The sequence below is a fragment of the Loxodonta africana genome, chromosome 2 (assembly GCF_030014295.1).
Source record: "Loxodonta africana isolate mLoxAfr1 chromosome 2, mLoxAfr1.hap2, whole genome shotgun sequence".
Lineage (NCBI taxonomy): Eukaryota > Metazoa > Chordata > Mammalia > Proboscidea > Elephantidae > Loxodonta > Loxodonta africana.
Window position 1 is genome coordinate 59,489,836 of NC_087343.1, and position 20,538 is coordinate 59,510,373.

The following is a 20,538-nucleotide window of genomic DNA, read 5'->3' on the forward strand; positions in this document are numbered from 1 at the left end:
AGACTAGAAGGACTCCAGTGGTCATGGTCCCCAGACCTTCTGTTACCCCAAGACAGGAACCATTCCCAAAGCCAACTCTTCAGACAGGGATTGGACTGGACAATGGGATAGAAAATGATGCTTGTGAAGAATGAGCTTTTTGGATCAAGTAGATACATGAAACTATGTTGGCATCTTCTATCTGGAGGGGAGAGATGAGAGGGCAGGGGGGTCAGAGGCTGGTGGAATAGACATGAAAAGAGAGTGGAGGGAAGGAGTGAGCAATTAGGAGTATACAGCAAGGTGTATATAAATTTTTGTATGTAAGACTGACTTGATTTCTAAATTTTCACTTAAAGCAGAATAAAAATTCAAAAAAAAAAAAAAAAGAAATGAGACTTCCAAAGTTTGAACATCCAACTTTGTTAGCGAACAGGGAAGTCTGATGGCTATCACAAACATGGAGGATCTACATGTGAGCAGGAGACAGAAGGTCAGCACACCTTTCGATGTACAGAATCACTCTGCCAAGGATTCAGTGGAACTTCACACTGTGTTCCTATTTTTCTGTTTCATTTCTCATGGCAGCATTTCCAAACTCCTTCCAGTCACTCAAGTCCCCAGTCTTCATTATCTTTGACCTGGATCTGTGAGTAGTCTCCTCACTGACCTCCTTGCTTTTAGTCCTTCCTCCTGCCCCCAAGTTTTCCCCCCACATTACTTCCATAGTGATGTTTCTGTGCACAGATCTGACTCTGCCTCTCACCTGCTTCCTAACTCCATACGACCCATGGATGAAGTCCAAACTCCTTAGCCTGGTAATGGGGGTGAGGTTTCTTTTAAATTATTAGCACATGTCTACACTTTCAAAGATTCCAAAGAATTAATTAGTGTCATCGATTGAATTGTGTCACCCAAAAATATGTGTATCAATTTGGCTAGGCCATGATTCCTAGTATTGTGATTGTCCATCATTTTGTCATCTGATGTGATTTTCATGTGTGTTGTAAATCCTATCTCTACGTTGTTAAAGAGATGGGATTAGTGGCAGTTATGTTGATGAGGCAAGACTCAATCTGTAAGATTAGATACTGTCCTAAGCCAATCTCATTTGAGGTATAAACGAGAGAAGCCAGCAGAGAGACAGGGGGACATCATACCACCAAGAAAGTGGAGCCAGGAGCACGTGTCCTTTGGGCTCAAGGTCCCTGCACTGAGAAGCTCCTAGTCCAGAGGAAGATTGATGACAAGAACCTTGCTCCAGAGCCAACAGAGAAAGCCTTCCCCTGAAGCTGGCACCCTGAATTCAGCTTCTAGCCTGCTGGACAGTGAGAGAATGAACTTCTGTTAAAGCCATCCACTTGTGGTATTTCTGTTATAGCAGCACTACATAACCAAGACAATTGGTATTAGCTTTCTATTGTTGCTATAACAGATTATCACAAATTTAGCACCTTAAACAACACAAATTTGTTTTTAAAATGTTCTGTAGTTTAGAAGTCCAATATGGGCCTCACTGGTGTTGGCAGAGCTACATTCCTTTCCAGAGGCTCTAGGGGAAAATCCATTTCCTTGCCTTTTTCACCTTCTAGGGGCCACCCACATCCCTTGGCTCATGACCTCCTTCTTCCATCTTTGAAGCAAGCAATGTTGCATCTCTCTGACTGTTCTTCTGCTGTCACATCTCCCTCTGATCACAACCAGAAAGATTCACAGGTTCTGGGGATTAGGACATGAACATCTTTGGTTGTTCTTCCTACCACAATAGGTCACACAAAATTATCAGAGTTCTAGCCCTCCATCCATGAATATAGACAATAACCAATCCCCAGCCCCTAGGGTTGAGATCACAGACAAAATCCTGTTCCCAGAACTAGGTCCTAGGGTTGGCCAAAAGGAGAATAGATGGGGAAATTTCCTTGGTTTCAGTCTTATGCCAGCTGTCTGGACACTGTCAAAAACCTAAATGCTTAGAGAAACACCAAAACTTAGTGTAGCAGAATATATTTATTTTGAGTAGATAGAATTTGAATTGGGTTGCATCACCCACACATGTTGGGAAGGCGCTCCAAAGAGGCAACAGTGAAAGTGGGTTATATAGGTCTTTGTTATGTTACTCTCTCAAGAGATAACATCAGAGCACTGGGCAGGTTATTGAAACAGCCATCAATGACATTCCATACATGCTGAAACAGCCTCTGGTTGGACCCTGGGGTTCCTGCTTCTCAAAGCAGGCTGCACATAGATAATTTTCAAAACAATTCCAACCCCTAAGCCTAAATGGTCTCTGTTGAACTGCTTATTAGGCTATTGCCTGACCCAAAGGTGACTCCAGGAACCCAGTTCCTATAGGGTTCAAAAGGGACACCCAAGGGCAGATAGCCTGGGTGGGTTAATACAGAAATCTGGATTCCAGGAGACTCAAAACAATTTTGTCAACACCATGACCTTGCCTTGAGAAAAATGCCTCAGTAGGGGTTAGTTAAGGCACCGTGTTTACCGTGTGCAAGGGGAAAATACACTGAAGGCTTCTTGTATATTTTAGAAATATGCAGTGGAGGCAGCCCTAGTCGTCAGCTTTTATTTGAGTTGCCAGCTGTATTAGTTTCCTGCAGCTGGCTGTCTTAACAAAGTACCATGAGTGGGTGGCTTATGAGAACAAATCTATTGTCTCATAGAGCTGTGGGCTAATATTCTGAATTCAGTGTGTCAGGAGGGCACGTTCTCTCCGAATATTCCAGGGAAAGGTCCTTTCTTGTCTCTCCTGGTTTCTGGTAGCTCCAGGCATTCCTTGGCTTGCAGTATAACTTCATCATCCCATGGCTTTCCTGTGAAGTCTCTGGGTATTCTCTTCGGTATTCCTCTTTGGTTTGTGAGAGATAGCCTCTAAAACCTTGGAATTTTCCCAGTGATTGAATTGTCTTTGATCAGGCCTCCAGACCACACCTAAGGGTTCATGCTAATGAGATGACTCCAGTAGGGACTGGCTAACCCAGAGAAACCACCTCCTGATACCAGCCTCCCTCAGGTGAAGTGGGCTAATTCAATCAATCATGATTAGGTAATGAGGCCCCAATAAAGGCTCTGGACACGGAAGTTCCTTGGGCTTCCTGGTTGGTGAAAGACATTGATGCACTTGGGGGGAGGGGTAGCACGGCCCTTTTTGGAACCCTGCCAGACCTCACCCTATGCATCTCTTTATGCTGGTCCTGAGTTGTAGCCTTTTAGCTGTGATAAAACTATAATCAGAAGTATAGTGCTTTTCTGAGTTCTGTGAATGATTCTAGCTAATTATGGAACCCGAAGGAGTAGTAGAAGCCAGCAGGTCAGAAGCAAGCGGGGCTGAGAACCCTGGAGCTTATGGCTGGCATCCTGAGGGGGTAGAGGATTTGTAGCCAGAAGGTCAGAAGTGAGGGAGCCTAGAGGGCCCCAAGCCTGTGGCCGGCATCCTGAAGGAGTCATGGAAAAACTCCAAATTTGTAGTCAACAGTGCAGAAGTGAGGGTGTCATGGGGACTCTGAAGCTTGCAGCTGGCATCTGAGGGCTAGCACTGAGCTGGCAGTCTGAGGACTGTGCTTCATAACTGGTGAGGTCTGATGCAGCTCCAGGTGGTCAGCATCAGAGGGAGGAATGCTGCAGTGCAATCGGTGTCAGAAAAGAAGTGGAACCAAATTGATAATAAATTGATTTTGGGTTGATCAACACAGTTTGGTATCAGGGAAGTGAGAAGTGGGGTTTTGATAATTTCCACTCCGACTTCAACGTATGTTTTGGGGGGATACAATTCATTCCATAACAACAGTATAGTAAAAATCTCTTAATGTCTATTTCCATCTGAGCACCAAGTTTCTGACACTCCAGTGCTTCATTGCACACAGGGTCTCTCTAGAGCTACAGCTTTTTACTTCCCTCTGAGCTGAAATTTTCCGTCTTGGGCTACAGTAGCTGCTGCTGCCACCCCTTGCTGGGGAACTGCTTGAGGCTATGACGCTGCCTTCTGGGGACTGTTGGCCCCACACTCATCCATTAGTGTTGGCTGCAGATCACCGCCCCCCCCCAGATTCCTGAACTGAAACTGTGGTTGGTGCTTCTGAATCCTGTGTCCCTGGGCTGGTGGGGCTCACACCTGAGCCACCTGTGGAGGTCAGACTCTGCTCACTGGGACTCTGCTCAGTCTGAGGCCAGAAGCACCTTTTCCAGGCCCCAATCAAAGCCTCGTTCTCCTGTGTTAACCTTCTTGAGAGATGCCCGTGTTGGTCTATTTCTCAGTATTCCTGGCCCATGGACCAGCCTCATCTGAGACCAGAACCAAGTGGGAGCTAGAGACAGAAACCAAGCCCAGAGATCAAAGTATCATCTTATTGTTGCCAAGGAGCCCTGGTGGTGCAGTGGTTAAGTGCTAGGCTGCTAAGAGAAAGGTTGGTGTTTCAAACCCTCCAGCCGTTCCTCCAGAGAAAGATGTGGTGGTCAGCTTCCATAAAGATTACAGCCTCAGAACCCCTATAGTGTAGTTCTATTCTGTCCTATAGGGTTGCTATTAGTTGGAATTGATTCAAAGGCAGTGGGTTTGGTTTTTGGTTTTTGGAGGCCAAGGGGCTCCAGCAGGTTGAAGGTAAGCCACCTAAGAGGGGACGCAGGTGCAGACAGCAGGAAGCATGAGAACATGGAAACTGGAGGAGCTGAGGATGCAACCTGGTAGGAGTGCCAGATTTAGCAGATAGGTACCGAACATGTATTTGTTTAACATGCACTGTTCTATGTGTTTTTTTCAAAGATTATTTCATTTAATACTCACCTGGCCAGTCCTTAAGGGCTGTTGTCAATTGCTGTCAAGTTGGCTTTGACTCATGTAAATGGGACGGAACATTGCCCAGACCCGCACTATCTTCGTGATTGTTAGTATGCTTAAGCCCATTGTTGCATCCACTGTGTATTTTGAATGTCTTTCAACCTAGGGGCTCATCTTCCGGCACTATATTGATAGGACAGTGTTCTATTATAAGCCATAGAGTTTTCATTGGCTGATCACCAGACCTTTCTTCCTTATCAGTCTTAGTATGGAAGCTCTGCTAAAACCTGTCCACCATGGGTGACCCTGGAAGTATTTGAAATACGGGTGGCATAGCTTCCAGCATCCTAGTGACATGCAAACCATCATAGTGCAACAAACTGAGAGATGCATGGTGGTGTAAGAGGTGGTCCCCCACTTTTAAGGTAAAGCATAGTGATTTGGAGCAGGAGCACTGGAGTGAAGTCTAATTGTGAACCCCGGCTTTGCTATCTAGTTATCTATGGTCTTGCATGAGTTTTTCCACCTCTCTAAGCCTCAGTTCCCTTATCTGTACACTGGGGGAAATAGTAGGATTACTGCATAAGATTAAGGGAAGATGAAATGATGTAATGATTGCACTGTACTTAACACAGTGCTTGGCAATAGTAGGTGCCCAATGAATAATAGCTTTCGCTGTTGTTATTATTGCAGATTTGGTAACTGAGAATTAGAGAAGTTGTACCAAGTTTGCCTCCAAAGTCCATGCTCCTTCTGATGGGTAACCTTGCATTATATTACTTGTTTGTTTCTGTGTGGGTCTATCTGTGTAACTGAGGAGAGTTGAACATGAGAGGGGTATGAACCTGTTACTGAGAACCTGCGGAGTGTCTGGGGCAAGAGTGCCACATTTTTCTACCCCCTGTGCTGAGTGCCATTTTCCCTGATACTGGTGGTAAACCAGGAGGCATCCGTCCAGGCCAGCAGTCCCAGGGCAGTATTCTGGGGAGGTTAGGCAGTTGATGCTGCAATAAAGGTGGAGGCAGATATTGGGAAAGTGGAAATGAATTGTCTACAATTCTCTTAAAAGAGGAAATGAGGCATTTCTCAGCCCTTTCTCATTAGTGGAAGTCTGGAGAGACACTTGTTGGGTCTCAGTCTAGTCATACTCCTGGAAACCTAACTTGCTGTAGGCCCCACCCACCCAGCTGTCCCAGGCACAGCACTCCCATGAGTCTCGGGGCACAGCCCAACATGCTGCTGTTGACTCCGCTCAAGTACACGAGCCCCAGGCAGTAACAGAGTGGCCTCCCTAGAACAGAAACCGGTTGTCCTAAAGAGAAGGTAGGGCCTGGTTTCAAGGACTAGGAACCCAGAACCTGAATATGTCAGGACGTTTCTCCTTGGAGCCTCACTTCATCTACAACATGAAAAGTGGGGTAACCTCTCTTTCACCTTCCTGACTTCTTTATCCAGACAGAGCCTCCTATGGCCAGAATAATCCTTGGAAGTAAGGATGGTGAGACTTCGTGTCACATACTTTGGACATGTCATCAGAAGGGACCAGTCCCTGGCGAAGGACAACATGTTTGGTAGAGAGTCAGCGAACAAGAGGAAGACCCTTAATGAAATGGATTGCCACAGTGGCTGCAACAATGGGCTCAAGCATAACAAAGATTGTGAGGATGGTGCAGGACTGGGCAGTGTTTCATTCTTTTGTACAAAGGGTCACTATGAGTCGGTATGGACTCGATGGCACCTAACAACAACAGTTGGAGAAGAGACCTGCTCTGTTACCTCAAATGCAGTATAAGGGCTGTGATTGGATGTCTCTATTGAAACGGCCCCAACTGAGGTCAGAGATCTATGACAAGATGTCACCCTGGATGTTCCCCTTTCTGCACCAGGAGTTGTAAAAGTGTCCAATTACCTCTCCCTAGTTGCTCATCTGTGGATTGCAGATAAATCCCTCTGTCCACGCTGAGACTAAGGGAGATATGACAACTTGGGGAAGGGGGCCTTGGTTGCTTGAGGAAATCACACCTTTGGCAAAGGGTGAAATAAAAGCAGGGCAGATAATATCTGGATGTTGTTCAGAGAGTTCAAAAGCAATTATTTTGGCCAGTCCTGGAAATTAAATCTCATTGCCACCAAGAAGAAAAGAACTATAGTTTAATCTGACCCAGAGGAGTGAAGCAACATTGGCTTGAAAACAGTTTGCAGACACTGGTCCCCCTCTTCTTCACCAGTGCATGTTTGTCACCACAGAAAGTTCTCTTTTAGGAACGCATGCATGCCTGATGAACAGATGTTGCCTGGATACAAAGTGAGTATTTTCCCCTGAAATCATTCCCCTGTAAAGAGGGAACTCCCTAATGGTTAAGTCCTTACAAAGTTTCTCATATTACAGACTCTCTAAATTACGTTGCAAATAAAAGTTCTGCTTGGGAAAGACCCATTTTTCCAAAATGACCTCCCTGAGGCTAGTTTGGGAGAGGTATGGAGAGCTCCAGAAGAAATCAACACAAAAGGAGCCAAAGGCAAAGAGCAAAATTTAATAACTATTCCTGAGGTATGAGCTCACGATTAAATATATTAGATTTCATTGTTAACAAGTTTTTTAAAGATCACTTTAAAAAACAAAATAGTAGGAGGTTCCATTTTGGAGATGATAAATATGCATTTATAAGATAGTTGGGAGGAAGTTATGTTAATATTACACAAGTGGATACTTGTGGCTTGGAATACCTTTTTGAAGGACAGCTTCATCATGGCCAAGCTGTGCTGTGTGTCAGACGACGAGATGGAAGCACTTGGGATATGCTCCAGGAAACTCCACTGATGATTCAAAAAGGGAATCCTTTCTGGTGACAAGGAAAGACCGCATGTCCAAATGCTTCACATTTGATTTCGATTGGATAGAATTATTTCACAAGGTTTGAGTGAGCTCTAATTTTCTCTGAATTTTTGCTTTTTTGACTCACTGAGTAAATATTTAGCTTTAAAAAGCTTTTGCCCCTGGTGGGGGTGGGGTGGGGATGGAAATCATATGCTTCCAAGTTGGAGATGGGAGGAGGGCGACTCTTTGCCCATGGGCACTAGGCAATTCTGGGTGAAACGCAGGGAAGACACATTTTAATAATAACAGAAGCCTTTAAAAACCTGTTCTTTCTACTCATTCCTTCATCATTTCATATTTGCAAGATTTACCATGCACCTATTCTCAGAGCCCTGGTGGTGCAATGGTTAAGAGCTATAGTGAGCTATGGCTGCTAACCAAAAGGTTGGCAGTTCAAATCCACCAGCCCAGCCACTCCTTGGAAACCCTCTGGGGCAGTTCTACTCTGTCCTATAGTGTCAACTTGACTGAAATGGGTTTGTTTTTTTGGGTTTTATTATGTTCTCAATACTATGCTAGGTGCTGAAAGGTCACTAGGTGGTGCAAATAGTTTGCGCTAGACTGCAAACCAAAGGTTGGTGGTTTGAACCCACCCAGCAGTACTGTGGAAGAAAAGGCCTGGTGATCTGCTTCTGTTACAATTACAGCCAAGAAAATGCTATGGAGCAGTTCTACTCTAACACGTGAGGCAGCCATGAGTCAGAATTGACTGGAAGGCAAATAACAACAACCTGCTAAGTACCAGGGACCCAGAGATGAATGAGACAGGTTCCCTGCCTGCAGAGGGCGCCCTCAGGACGGAGGGCGCCCTAAACTGGGTGGAGTGGGGTGGGGTGGGGGAAGAGGAAGGAAGAGAATCATGCAAGGTGCCACCAAGGAAGAGCTGTTTGATTCTTTTCCAGCTAAACAAGGGATTGGAGTTGGAGAACATTTTAGGATAAGAAATCACATACAAAGGCTGGGAGGTGACAGGAAATCATGTGCAAAGGACTGTATGTTTCAGGAATGATAAAAATTGTATAGCTGGGGAGGAGGCTACGAGCAGCAGAAAAGAGAGTCACAGAAGGGCCGGGAAGGGCCACGGAGTCGGGAAAGCAAATGTGGGGGAAAATGGTCCAAGCAGCTGGACTGTGCATGTTTTTCGCAGTTGCCAATGCTGCTCCCTAGTGGATTTGCGGGGAGATGATCGGGAGAAGCTGGAGGCCAGATGGAAGCAGCTCCACGTGGAAATACTGTCCAGTTTGTGCACTTGGCTGCAGTGCCCAGAAATTCTACGGCACAACCACTTGGAACAGAGTGTGGTTCCATACTCAGGAAAGGTCTCTTGCCCTCATATCCTTTGCCACCGGATGCAGTGGGCCAGATTCCACAATTAGAGGATCTTTTCGTTGGTCAAGATTATGAAACTGTAGGTGGTGGTGGTTGTTAGGTGCCGAGGAGATAGTTCTGACGCATAGTCACCCTATGTACAACCGAATGAAATACTGCCCGGTCCTGCACCATCCTCATAATGGTTGTTATGCTTGAGCCCATTGTTGCAGCCACGTGTTGATCAACCTTATTGAGGGTCTTCCTCTTTTTCCCTGGCTCTCTTCTTTACCAGGCATGATGTCCTTCTCCAGGCACTGGTCCCTCCTGATGACATGTCCAAAGTAATGTGAGACAAAGTCTCGCCATTCTTGCTTCCAAGGAGTATTCTGGCTGTACTTCTTCCAAGACAAATTTGTTCATTCTTCTGGCAGTCCACGGTATATTCAGTATTCTTCACCGACACTGTGATTCAAAGGTATCAATTCTTCTTTGGTCTTCCTTATTCATTGTCCAGCGTTCATATGCATATAAGTCAATTGAAAATACCATGGCTTGGGTCAGGTGCAACTTATTCCTCAAAGTAACGTCTTTGCTTTTGAACACTTTAATGAGGACTTTTGCATCATGTAATACGTCATTGGATTTCTTGACCGCTGCTCCCATGGGCATTGATTGTGGACCTAAGTAAAATGAAATCCTTGACAACTTCAATTTTTTCTGTTTATCATGATGTTGCTTATTGGTCTAGTTGTGAGGAATCACGTTAAAATGCATTATCCTCAGGAACCGGGCACATTCACCTCCCCTACAGGCCTTGGTGTTGCTATATGGCTTCAGAGCAAAGGATGTGCTAGCAAGGGAGGGCAAGCCCCAGCTCTTAACTCAGATGAAGGTGTGAGGAAAGATCCTGATTAAGAAACACTGCTCTGGGCTTAAGGCTCGAGGTGGGGATACTGGGCACTTTGAGGGCCTGTTCACAATGGTGGTGGGAGGAAGAGACGAGGGAAAGTCAGAAAGGCCTGGGGAAAAAGAAGTGCATTCCTCCATAAGCTGGCCCTCGGCCTGCCCATCATCAAGGTTTTTGCTAAAAGCAGTTCAGTATAGTGGTTAAGATCATGAGCTTTGGAGGTGGGTTAGGGTTAGAATCCAGTTCTGCTCTTCATCAACCACATGACTCTGGGCAAGTCATTCAACCAGTCTGAGCCCTAGGAATCTGTAAAATGGTGCTGATATCTGAGAGATTTCCAAAAATTTGATGACACAAAATAAACACTCCATGAATGGTATGTACTTGTTCACCTTTATACAACCTGCTCTGGGTGGCCCCAGAAGCTGATCAGAAATGTCTGCTGATTTACCTTGATGAGGACCAGCCTTAGACATGTAGGCAATCAGTCGCTCCTCACACGGGCAAAATAAGCAGCCTGGGGATCGCTGTCTTTTGTTGAGCACCCCAATTTGGCCTTGATTTTCCTTGGGTAGCAATTTCTAGTCACAACTCTAAACGTGGAACTTGGACTCTCTCAGATCTTTTCCTAGGCTCTGATGCTGGCCAGGTAGCCCTGGTGTTAGTAAGTCTGGAGTGAACAATTAGCAAATCCACACTTTGATCTATAGCGAAGGGCAGGGGCTGCCTTTTCGTTCTACAAGTGCTTGTGCAGAACTATCTTTTCTATTATCACAATCTCAGAGCCTCTGAGAACCTTTGTATTTAAATATTCTCTTTCAGCCATTCATTTAAAATCATGAGCTCCCCCTCACGGTACCTTACAATTCTAGTTCCCCCCCACCCCGCCGTCAGTCAATTCTGACTCATAGCGACCCTATAGGACAGAGTAGAACTGCCCCATAGAGTTTCCAAGGAGCACCTGGTGGATTCGAACTGCTAACCTCTTGGTTAGCAGCCATAACACTTAACCACTACGCCACCAGGGTTTCCGATTCCAATTCCAATTCCAGAGGACAGAAATTTCTATTAATAAAAGCAATCACTAGTCAACATGCTTCTTCTGCCTATGGCCAAAAAACCACCAGGAAAACAATTTCCTAGAAGGATGGGACCCGGATGTGTACTTACTAGTGATATCCTGGACCTGATAGTAAAACAAGAGTGTTCTAACATCACTGAGATGTGAGACTTCTAGTCAACACGTGGGTCTTATTCACTGTTTGGACAAGTGCTCTGGGCGATAAACCATTTCTGCCTGCTTAGTTACTCTAGCTACTCTGTCCTGAAAAGATCACCCAGCACCTTTTTTTCTCTACTTTTATTTTTGCGTGAAGATTCCCACTACGTATCTCCCAATGTTATCCCAGAAAGATTCCAATTTCATACAAATGCACAAATGTATAATTAAAAAGCCATTTAAGTGGAAGATAATTCTTAATATAAAAAATGTTCCAGAATGACAAATGGCATTCCAGTTATACATTTCTGGTAGGTAAAAATGACATAAGGATTGCAGGCAAAAGAATTAGGTTTTGAACGTCCACAGATTTCTAAAACTAACCTGTGCCTTCCTATTTGTTTAAAACCTCTAGCAGTTGGGAGAAAATAAAAATACACGCTGAACTTTGACTATAAAGGCGGATGAAATTTTCTTCCTCAATTGAGATAGGACTGTTGAAGTTGCTGAGAAACTACGCGGCCTTTCTGTGAAGAGGGGCCAGGAGCCAACCTCAGGGAGCGCAGCAGGGACAGGAGCTATGACCACCAGGTGTTCTTCTTTTGTCCACCTCAGCTCTCCTTTCTCCCACTTTCCCAGTTCTCTCCACTAACTAGACAAAGCATGGGGCTTAAATACATGTAAGATCGCATGTGTGTGTGCGCACGCACACACATATCTGTTATACCAAACCAAAGACACCAAATCCATTGCCATGGAGTCCAACTCATAGCGACTCTATAGGACGGAATAGATAGAACTGCCCATAAGGTTTCCAAGGCTGTAAATCTTGAAGGCAGCGGAATGCCACATCTGTCTCCTGCAGAATGGCTGGCAGGTTCAAACCACCAACCTTTCAGCTAGCAGCCGAACGCTTAAACACTGTGCCACCAGTGCTCCTTATGTGTTATACAGTACTATATTTTACATTTGTATTTTCAAAGTGTGGGAGGAATGTGTTCTGTAACTTTAAAAAGAGCCTAAACTGAAGGTTAAGCAATCTTGAATAAGGAAATTATTCCCCTGACTCTGGACTATGGAAACAGAATGCTGCACAGGAGTTATATAATCTTTTTGGAAGCAGAATGGCCTGAATCCATCAAACACATTAGGATAAGACAAGAAGTACCATGCTTTAAGAAGTCAGGCTGAACCTAAAAGAACCATAACCAAGTATAAAATTTTCAACAAAAGATATACATAGCTCAAGGCCAAACTACCATTTCCATAACTTCTACTACATATGTGATGGATGAAGTTTGTTGGCTGGTGTGTGGATTTTTTTTGGCTTATTGCGTATTTTAGATAAAATCACAATGTGAAGGTTTGCAACCTAATAGCACAGTTCTTCCTTCCCTCAGATGGAACTGTTGACAGAGCTAATTTCATACACGATTACCCGTACACTCAGAAGGCAGAAGTGGGATGTGGTGTGTCAATCTGCTGCTTGCCTCGCTGTGACAGGGAGAGACACCAGCAGAGTCTGTGCTCAGACAAGCCACAAGATGGCGCAGCACCTCTGAACTTGTTGCCTCGGCAACTGGTAGGAAAAAAATCCATCCAGAAGGTAAGATGTCTGGGACTCCAGAACTCATCTAGTAAATCTGGACAACTGGCAGAAGAATCGGCCATTTCAGAATCTGTGCTATATGTTATTAAGGCCAAGATAGTGTATCAATTTTTTTTTTTTCTGAATCTTATTCCATTATATCAACGTGACCCTATATGACTAAAAAAACAAAAAGCCAAACCCGCTGCCGTTGATTCCAACTCATAGCCCCTACAGGACAGAGTACAACTGCCCCATAGTTTCCAGGGAGCACCTGGTGAATCTGAACTGCCATTGTTTTGGTTAGAAACTGTAGCACTTAACCACTATGCCACCAGGGTTTCACATCACAGTAATGACAGTGAAATGGTAGGATCACACACAAAAAATCTGAGTAAGAATTTATTTCTTAAATTTAAGGGATCAGACCTTATACATGAAAGAATATTTACGGTAACATTTAGAGTTATGTCAACATAAAAATGATAGCTGTGGTTACATTTAGTACATGCAATTCACTGCAAAGGTAAAAATACATATAATACTCTAGACAAGCCTTCTACAGGAAGTTAGGTTAGGTGGGGTAAACAGCAAGTGGACTTGAAAGTACTGCATTTACCAGTACAGGGGACACAGCCAGGGTAGAAAAGGAGACACACCTAACGCTAATCACTGCATTGCAGTCCTAGTGAGTTTCACATTTATTTTAGAGAATATTATTCAATATACATATACATTAAAACTAAAGGATTTTCAAATATCCACCTTTAAAGCAACACTTTGTTTCTGACACATCACATTTTCATATTCATGTAACAGCATTTGAAACAGGTAGTTATCACTCAGACCAAACTTTGGTTCAAGGGATAAAAGATCTGGAACATGTATGACCATCAGCCTCAAATGCATTTTCACTGTATCTACCAACTTTAATGAAGAACTAGGAAATAAATTAGCCAGTCGAAGGAACTACTGACTCAAAAAGTCCTTAAAATTTTAGGAAAAAATAACAATAGCTCATGCTGAGCTGTCTTTTTTTTTTTTTTTTTGATCCAATGTATACTAGAACATCATGCTAATACACAGACGGCACATATGATTAAAAAAAAAAATAGATTAACCCAAAAGGTATTACATTTGGCTTTGGAATTTTTTTTTTTTTTTCAATTTTTTACTTACATCTCAATAGAATAATAAGAATTAAAACCGTTTCCAAGGAAGCCCTTATGGGCTTCCATGGGCCATCTTTGTGTTTATAAAGACTGAAAAGGAACTGCTGTAAAGGACCAGTCCAAAAAATTGGCTGTAGGTTTGCTAGTTTATACCTTCTCTGAACTCTATGACAATGCCCAATTTTAGGCTAAATATCTTGCCATTTTATGGCTCCATTATTTCTCTAACTTACATAAAAGTGCAAAAAACTTTAAACTTACCTGGGCAATACAATCTAATGCTCCATACAACAGAAAGATAACCCCAAAATATTTCTGAACAATTCACTTGAAGTTTTATGTAGCTTATTAATTTGACATTTTACCAACAAAATAAACCTTTACTAAAACAGAGGTTTCTCAAGTGGTAATCATTTTTTAGATTAAAAATATATTATCATTGCAATTTAGTTTAAGCATGGTTTAGAAATTTGCTCCTAAGAACCAGCTGAGCAAAATCACACAAGAGTGATATGAAATATAAAAGAATGGCGGGAGAGCTCTCCCGCTTGACTTACTTAGTCAATATAGGCCAGTGAACGGAAGATTTTAGGGAATTCTACTATACAATTATTCTATTCTACATTGATGTCATAATTTTAACTAGTTAACTATATGGGTCAAAAAAATCTCTTAAAATTATATTTACCTGATTTCTATTTCTAAAGTGATTTAGGATGTTCTACTTGAAATCTGAGCTTTAATAAAGAAACGTTTTTAAAGTATGCTTCAGCGTCACTAATCCTTAACCTCGCAGGAAAAGCTATAGTTGCTGGAAGACTTCATGTGGTAAGACCTCTTATCAAGAAAGAAGGGCAAATTTAAAACAATTAGGTAGAGAATACATGGGAACAAAGAGCTTATAAATGATTTTGTTTTCCCCCTGCCTCTACTCAAATATTTGGTGTGATTTATGTGTTAGAAAAAAGATTAAAAGTTTAGATATGAATGAGTATAAAGTCTGCAGTTTTATAGTTTTTCAAGAGTTTTCAGCATATGTCTTTCTAAGGGATGAGGCTGGCCTACCAAAATTCCAGTAACTAATTGTCAAATTACAATAGCCACACATGGAAGACACATCCACTGGGTTATCTTCCCCCAATCCTACAGGGGGACAGGGATAGCACAAGCAGTGAATGAGCTTTATCCACATATCCAGAAAGAGGCTGTTTTCTTATATGCTAGTTTACTTCAAACAAAGATAAAATGTGGGGATAGTAAAGATTTAAAGAGTAATAAATCCACTAACTTTTACGTAGACTAGTTTTCATACAAATAAACTAGATTTGTTCCTCTGCATACCTAAAATACAATCTGCATGCATCAAAACATGGATTATTGTAAGACGTGCTCCAGGAAAATAATTCTGTATTTAAATCAAGTTTCGTGATTGCTTTTCTCTATAGGGCAAAGATGTGTATTACATATTAGTGCTCAAATATATACATTCACTTCCTGAACGAATGACTCTGCACAGTAACCGTGTATCCACTTAAAGGTCTAAAGTGCTCTTGTGGCTGGGGGGCAATCATTCACTGCACCATGTTCTATAAGGTTCCACATACAAATCTGCTTACAAGATGTTCTTTCTTAAACAACCCTTCATTTTCATTCTCTTAGATCACCAGTTCACATAACTGCCCCCATCCCAAAATGTACATGTTCACACTACAATGTTCTTCGTAATACTGCTGTTTGTTATGAGGAAGGTTATAACTAAGAACATGATGACAGTAACATGGCTACTTATTTTGGAGAATAAAAAATGTAATAGATTAAAATTTCCTGATGACATATAGCAAGATCGATCTAGTCCTGTCCTGGACCAGCCTTTGATGACTGCCTTAGATGATGGTAATGTCATTACCTTGTAGTGTGAGTTTGGGTCTCTGTCCCTCCTGGGACTCTCTGTGCCTAATTTTCCTCATCTGCTTCTAATTCTGTCACTCTTCCAATCTCATGTTGGTTTTGACAAAAGGAAGAAACGGGATATATTCAAATAAAGCATCTGCGGTATTTGGGAGATTGTATATGTGAAAGAACTCTGAAACTGTTAAGAAACAAAACCTGTTGCTGTCAATTCCAACTCAGCAACCCTACAGGACAGAGCAGAACTGTTCCATACGGTTTCCAAAGAACGCCTGGTGGGTTCGAACTGCCAACCTTTTGGTTAGCAGCTGTAGCAGCTCTTAGCCACTATGCCACCAGGGTTTCCTGAAAGTGTTAAGCATTATATAAATGCAAGAATAAAAAAGGATAAAATAGGAAGTCTATTGTGAACAATATACTGTGAGAATAAAAAACAGAATTACATTCCAACAGTAAATACTTACCAATTTTTCTTAGTCTTTTATTCTTCAATACCCTCTACAAAATATTTTAAGTCTGCCTGGCTTAAATATGATAGAAAAACAACACCTATTTCCTCCAAACTCATTTGATAGCAGTAGTCTAGAATTAAACTACTGATGGTTAATGGCCACTATCTTTAGCTCCTGCCATGTCAAATGTGGTGGACAAAGGATGGCCTGAATGCGAAAGTGGGTTTAGCGCTAAACTCTGGAGGACTGGCTCACTTCTCCCCTGAAAAACAATATTAGAAGGAAGAGATTTAAAATATTCCTAAATCATAGCATAGAACTAAGTCCCACTCTACCTCAAAACTGTAGATATTAAAATATTATCTCTTCATTAAGTGCTTCTATAATATGGATATTTGCTAACCGTGATATTTACATTTCTGGGGCGGTGTTTCATTTGTTTGTTTTCGTGAGCAGCGCCCAAGGCCTCTAATTTAGTTTGCTTCAATCACCTACCAGAGATTTTTCAATCTTGTCCTACTTAAAAATAAAAAGTACATTAAATTAAAACACATTTTAAGCTGAAGATATATGGTATAAAGTGCTTTTTCAACCAAATTCTCTGAAGTGTTAAGAGGAAGGGTCAATAATTTTGTATATATACATGTATAGAAGTATGTTAAAATTTAAGCCTTTACAAGTGGCAAAGATTTTTGAAATGTTTAAGATAGTTTGTGGCATTCATTCCTAGCTCTACCTGGGCACTCTGCAGAGTTTGTGAAAATGGGTTATCAAAGACATGGCCAACAGCAATTTTGGAAAAGTTTAGTGAAACTAGTGACTATGTAATATTAAAAAAAAGAATATTTTTATCTGCCAAGTTAAAGCTCTAGAATTCCCTTTTTTTTTCTTTTTTTTGCTCAGACTACAAAAGCTAGGCTCATACCATATGGATCTCTTTTTAAATTATGTTATCAGCTGAAGTAGAGGTTTCTAGACTTTGCTCCTCTAATTTTTTATATTCACTCTCCCTAAGTAATTTTATTTGATGATTATGTTTATCAAAATGTGTATGGTTCTGATTATTAAGTATTATGCTGCTTAGTATTTAAATAGCCTCTGTTTTCTAGGTAGCAAAACAAAAATGAGAAGTTTTACTTTACGAATTCCTGGCAAGCTTTCTGTTTTTCTTCAGTGCAAACATCCTGAAACAGCACAAAGTCATTCAGCTATTCAGAGGATGAAGTCAGTTTATGTAGTGCTTAAAGTAATCCTAGTTATTCTGGAATGGCAACAGCCCATGTGAGAGTACAGTGTATTTTTGTCCTTAAGGGCAAACGATCATCTTCAGTGAGTGAAGATTATTTTTATCTGAAATGACAGATAAAGTATTTTTAGCTTGTCTTACTGCTGATGTTGGAACAGGAACTAGTCTTTTATTGAGGCACGTAACCACCTTGTCTTACAGTCTGTGGTAAGTAACTTTTAGGCATTCCTTCATCAATCGCAGTCTCCATCCCAACTGTTTCAAATCTCTCTACTTCTCCCTCAGTACCAGGACCAAAATCATCTGCTGTAGAAATTTCTTGAAACATTTTCATTTGCCCAGATCCATAGGACTGTGAAATATGATCTGAAATCTGCTGCTGTTTAAGTCTGACAAAACCTTCCTCACTGACTGATGAAACATGCTTTGGCCTTTCAAAATGCGAAATATCTTGACTGGTTTCAGGTTGACTGCAGTTTTGTTTGAAATACTGTTGCCTGGGCAGTATGCCGTCACCACTGTCTACATTATCTACTAACTGTAGGTCTTCCGGCCGCTCCTCTGAATCTAACAAGGGCTGGGTGGACTCAGATCTTGAGAAGACTTGAACCGATGGAACCTGGTGTCTGTAGCCGCTGTGTACCACAGTAGAATACTGGACAGTGCTAGAAGTGTTTTGTCCAGATTCATTTTCATCACTGCTAGAAATGCTTGGCCTAGAAGATGACATGCACGAAGACCCTCCAATACCACTGCTGTGTCCTTCAGTACTACTTTTTTCCTTCTTAAATAGGTCCGTTGATTTCAGATCTTCTGGAAGAGGCTTTTTGTCATTTACTTCTATTTCCACAACACTTACATCAGTGAAATTGCCATCTGAATACATTTGATCTTTTGAATTAAAATTGTGCTAAGGAAGAGAGAAAATGGATTATTACCTATAGTATATCTTCATGCCACTTTAGAAATACTTTTGACAGAGATATATATACATGGCAAATATTAGTTAAAGCCACAGAGCTAATGCATCTCTGAAACTTCTAAGTAACTTTCAATGGTACAGAGATAACCTACTTATGTCACTAGATCACTGTCGCCTACTCAAACTGTAGACATTGTGAAATCAATCTAACGAGTATGAATCAGGCTATATTTCTTCAGAACTTCCAAATAATATTTTGATAAACCAATGTCTACAAAACAGTTTTCATACACAGAAAATTATTAAACAGTTTAGTATTAACTGGACAGAAAATACATAAAATACATTAAGAAAAAAATCAAACTTGAATGACTGGGGTTTTGTAGCAATATAAAAGTACACATTTTAATCTGTTAATGCAAGTCGATGATCATTTTGTCATCATTTTTCCTTTAACATATATTTTAAGTTCAAAGAATTTAGTGTAGGTTTCCTGCAATCATTTCATATCGGTATTAAAATGGTAGACTATTAAACTTGGTTTTAAAATTCAATCCAAAATGCTTCCTTATTAGCACAAAGTAGTTTTAGCACTTAAAAGTTCTCAATTTTCAAGATCAACCAAATATTTTTAATGTTTACTGAATAGAATTAGGAATATCAGAACAGATATGCTATGATGACAATAGACCCCTAGAATGTATAGGCATTCTTTTAAATTTTGATTGAAATTCTCATTTGCATACTATTATTCTGTTTTCATTTACTTTTCAATTAAGACCGACAATCTTTTGGTTGAACTATATACACACAATCTAATACACCTGCATATTATAAATAACTCAGAAGCGTTTTATCTTACCCTTGGAGGTGTGTGAGGTGACCACTGGGCAATATGACTCTTTGAAGGATCTGGAACATTAGGCCAGATATGTTTTTTAATCCTGGAGAGAAAAGAAATATGGCATGTGTAGAACCACATGTAATAAACGATGCAGAGTCTGTTTCTAAACACGTTCACCTAAGAATCTTAAGAACCACACCAATTATTCAAATAAACAAAAATACCTATTCTATTCCCAAAAACCAAAACTCTTGCCATCAAGTCAATTCTGATTCACTGCGACCCTGTAGGACAGAGTAGAACTGCCCCATAGGGTTTCCAAGGAGCACCTGGTGGATTTGAATTGCTGACCCTTTGATTACAGCCAAAGCTCTTAACCACTATGTCACCAGGGTTTCCATTCTACCCCTAAAGCAAACAAAAAATTATTTTTCTTGTATCCAATAGAAAATACTGTTATAAATGCGTAAGGATCTTAATCCATTCATAAAGAAAAAAAATGTTAGCAAGGCTAAAGCTAATAATCAGTATTCAATTAAAAAAAAAATCTCTGAAATCAAATGCTGTAAGAAAAACCACTGTTAAGAACCATATCCAGACCACAAAATGTGTGGTTACACCCGCTTCCAAAGAAAACAAAAAAAAGTTCTATTTCCAGTAAAAAGAATCCAGATAGCAAAATAAATTTTAACACCAAAACCAAATAAAATGTAATACATTTGATTTTTTACAAGGAAAAGAGGCAAACAACAGTAAACATATGCAAATCATTCAGGATCTCCGTATCACCAAAAACTTAAGGTTCTACTCTGTCACGGGGTGAGCCGAAATTGACTGGATGACACCCAACAACAACTGCAATGATGGACACATGACATTATGCATTTGTCAACACCCACAGGAGGGTACAACACAAAGAATGAACCCTAATGGAAACTATGGACTTCAGTTAATAATAATGTAGAAATATCAGTTCATCAATTATAATAAATGTACCACACAAATGCAAGATGTTAGTAAGACGAGAAACATTATGCAGGGGGAGGGTTATGGGAACTCTCTGGTACTCTGCACAATTTTTCTGTAAGCCTAAAGCTGTTCCAGAAAACAAAGCGTATTTGAAACAAAAACAAAAATCTTATTTAAGTATGTTTACTTTAGTGTGGTTCCCAGGCCAAAGTTAGAGGTCCTAGGTGTATAGTAAGTGAATCATCTTGAGAATGTTAAGTGCAAATTTAAAGTTAAATAAAAAATAAAAACGAGTAATGAGAAGTGGTGCTTCTGGGAATGACAGAGTAAGTTCCTTGCAGACTGACTCTCCTG

At 41.1% G+C, this 20,538-nt stretch overlaps 1 protein-coding gene across 2 annotated transcripts in view; it reads right to left on the reverse strand.

Annotated features, from left to right (window-relative positions):
• Positions 1–13,060: 13,060 nt before the first annotated feature.
• The window catches only part of IL6ST (interleukin 6 cytokine family signal transducer), a 54,985-nt gene continuing 47,507 nt past the window's right edge, over positions 13,061–20,538 (reverse strand). For both annotated transcript variants that reach the window (XM_003408043.4, XM_064272093.1), the window contains 2 exons: positions 19,234–19,315; positions 13,061–18,359 (listed from right to left, as the gene is read on the reverse strand). In XM_003408043.4, coding sequence (XP_003408091.2) covers positions 17,619–18,359; positions 19,234–19,315 — 823 coding nt within the window. In that variant the 3' untranslated portion in view covers positions 13,061–17,618. The remainder of the gene's footprint in view (positions 18,360–19,233; positions 19,316–20,538) is intronic.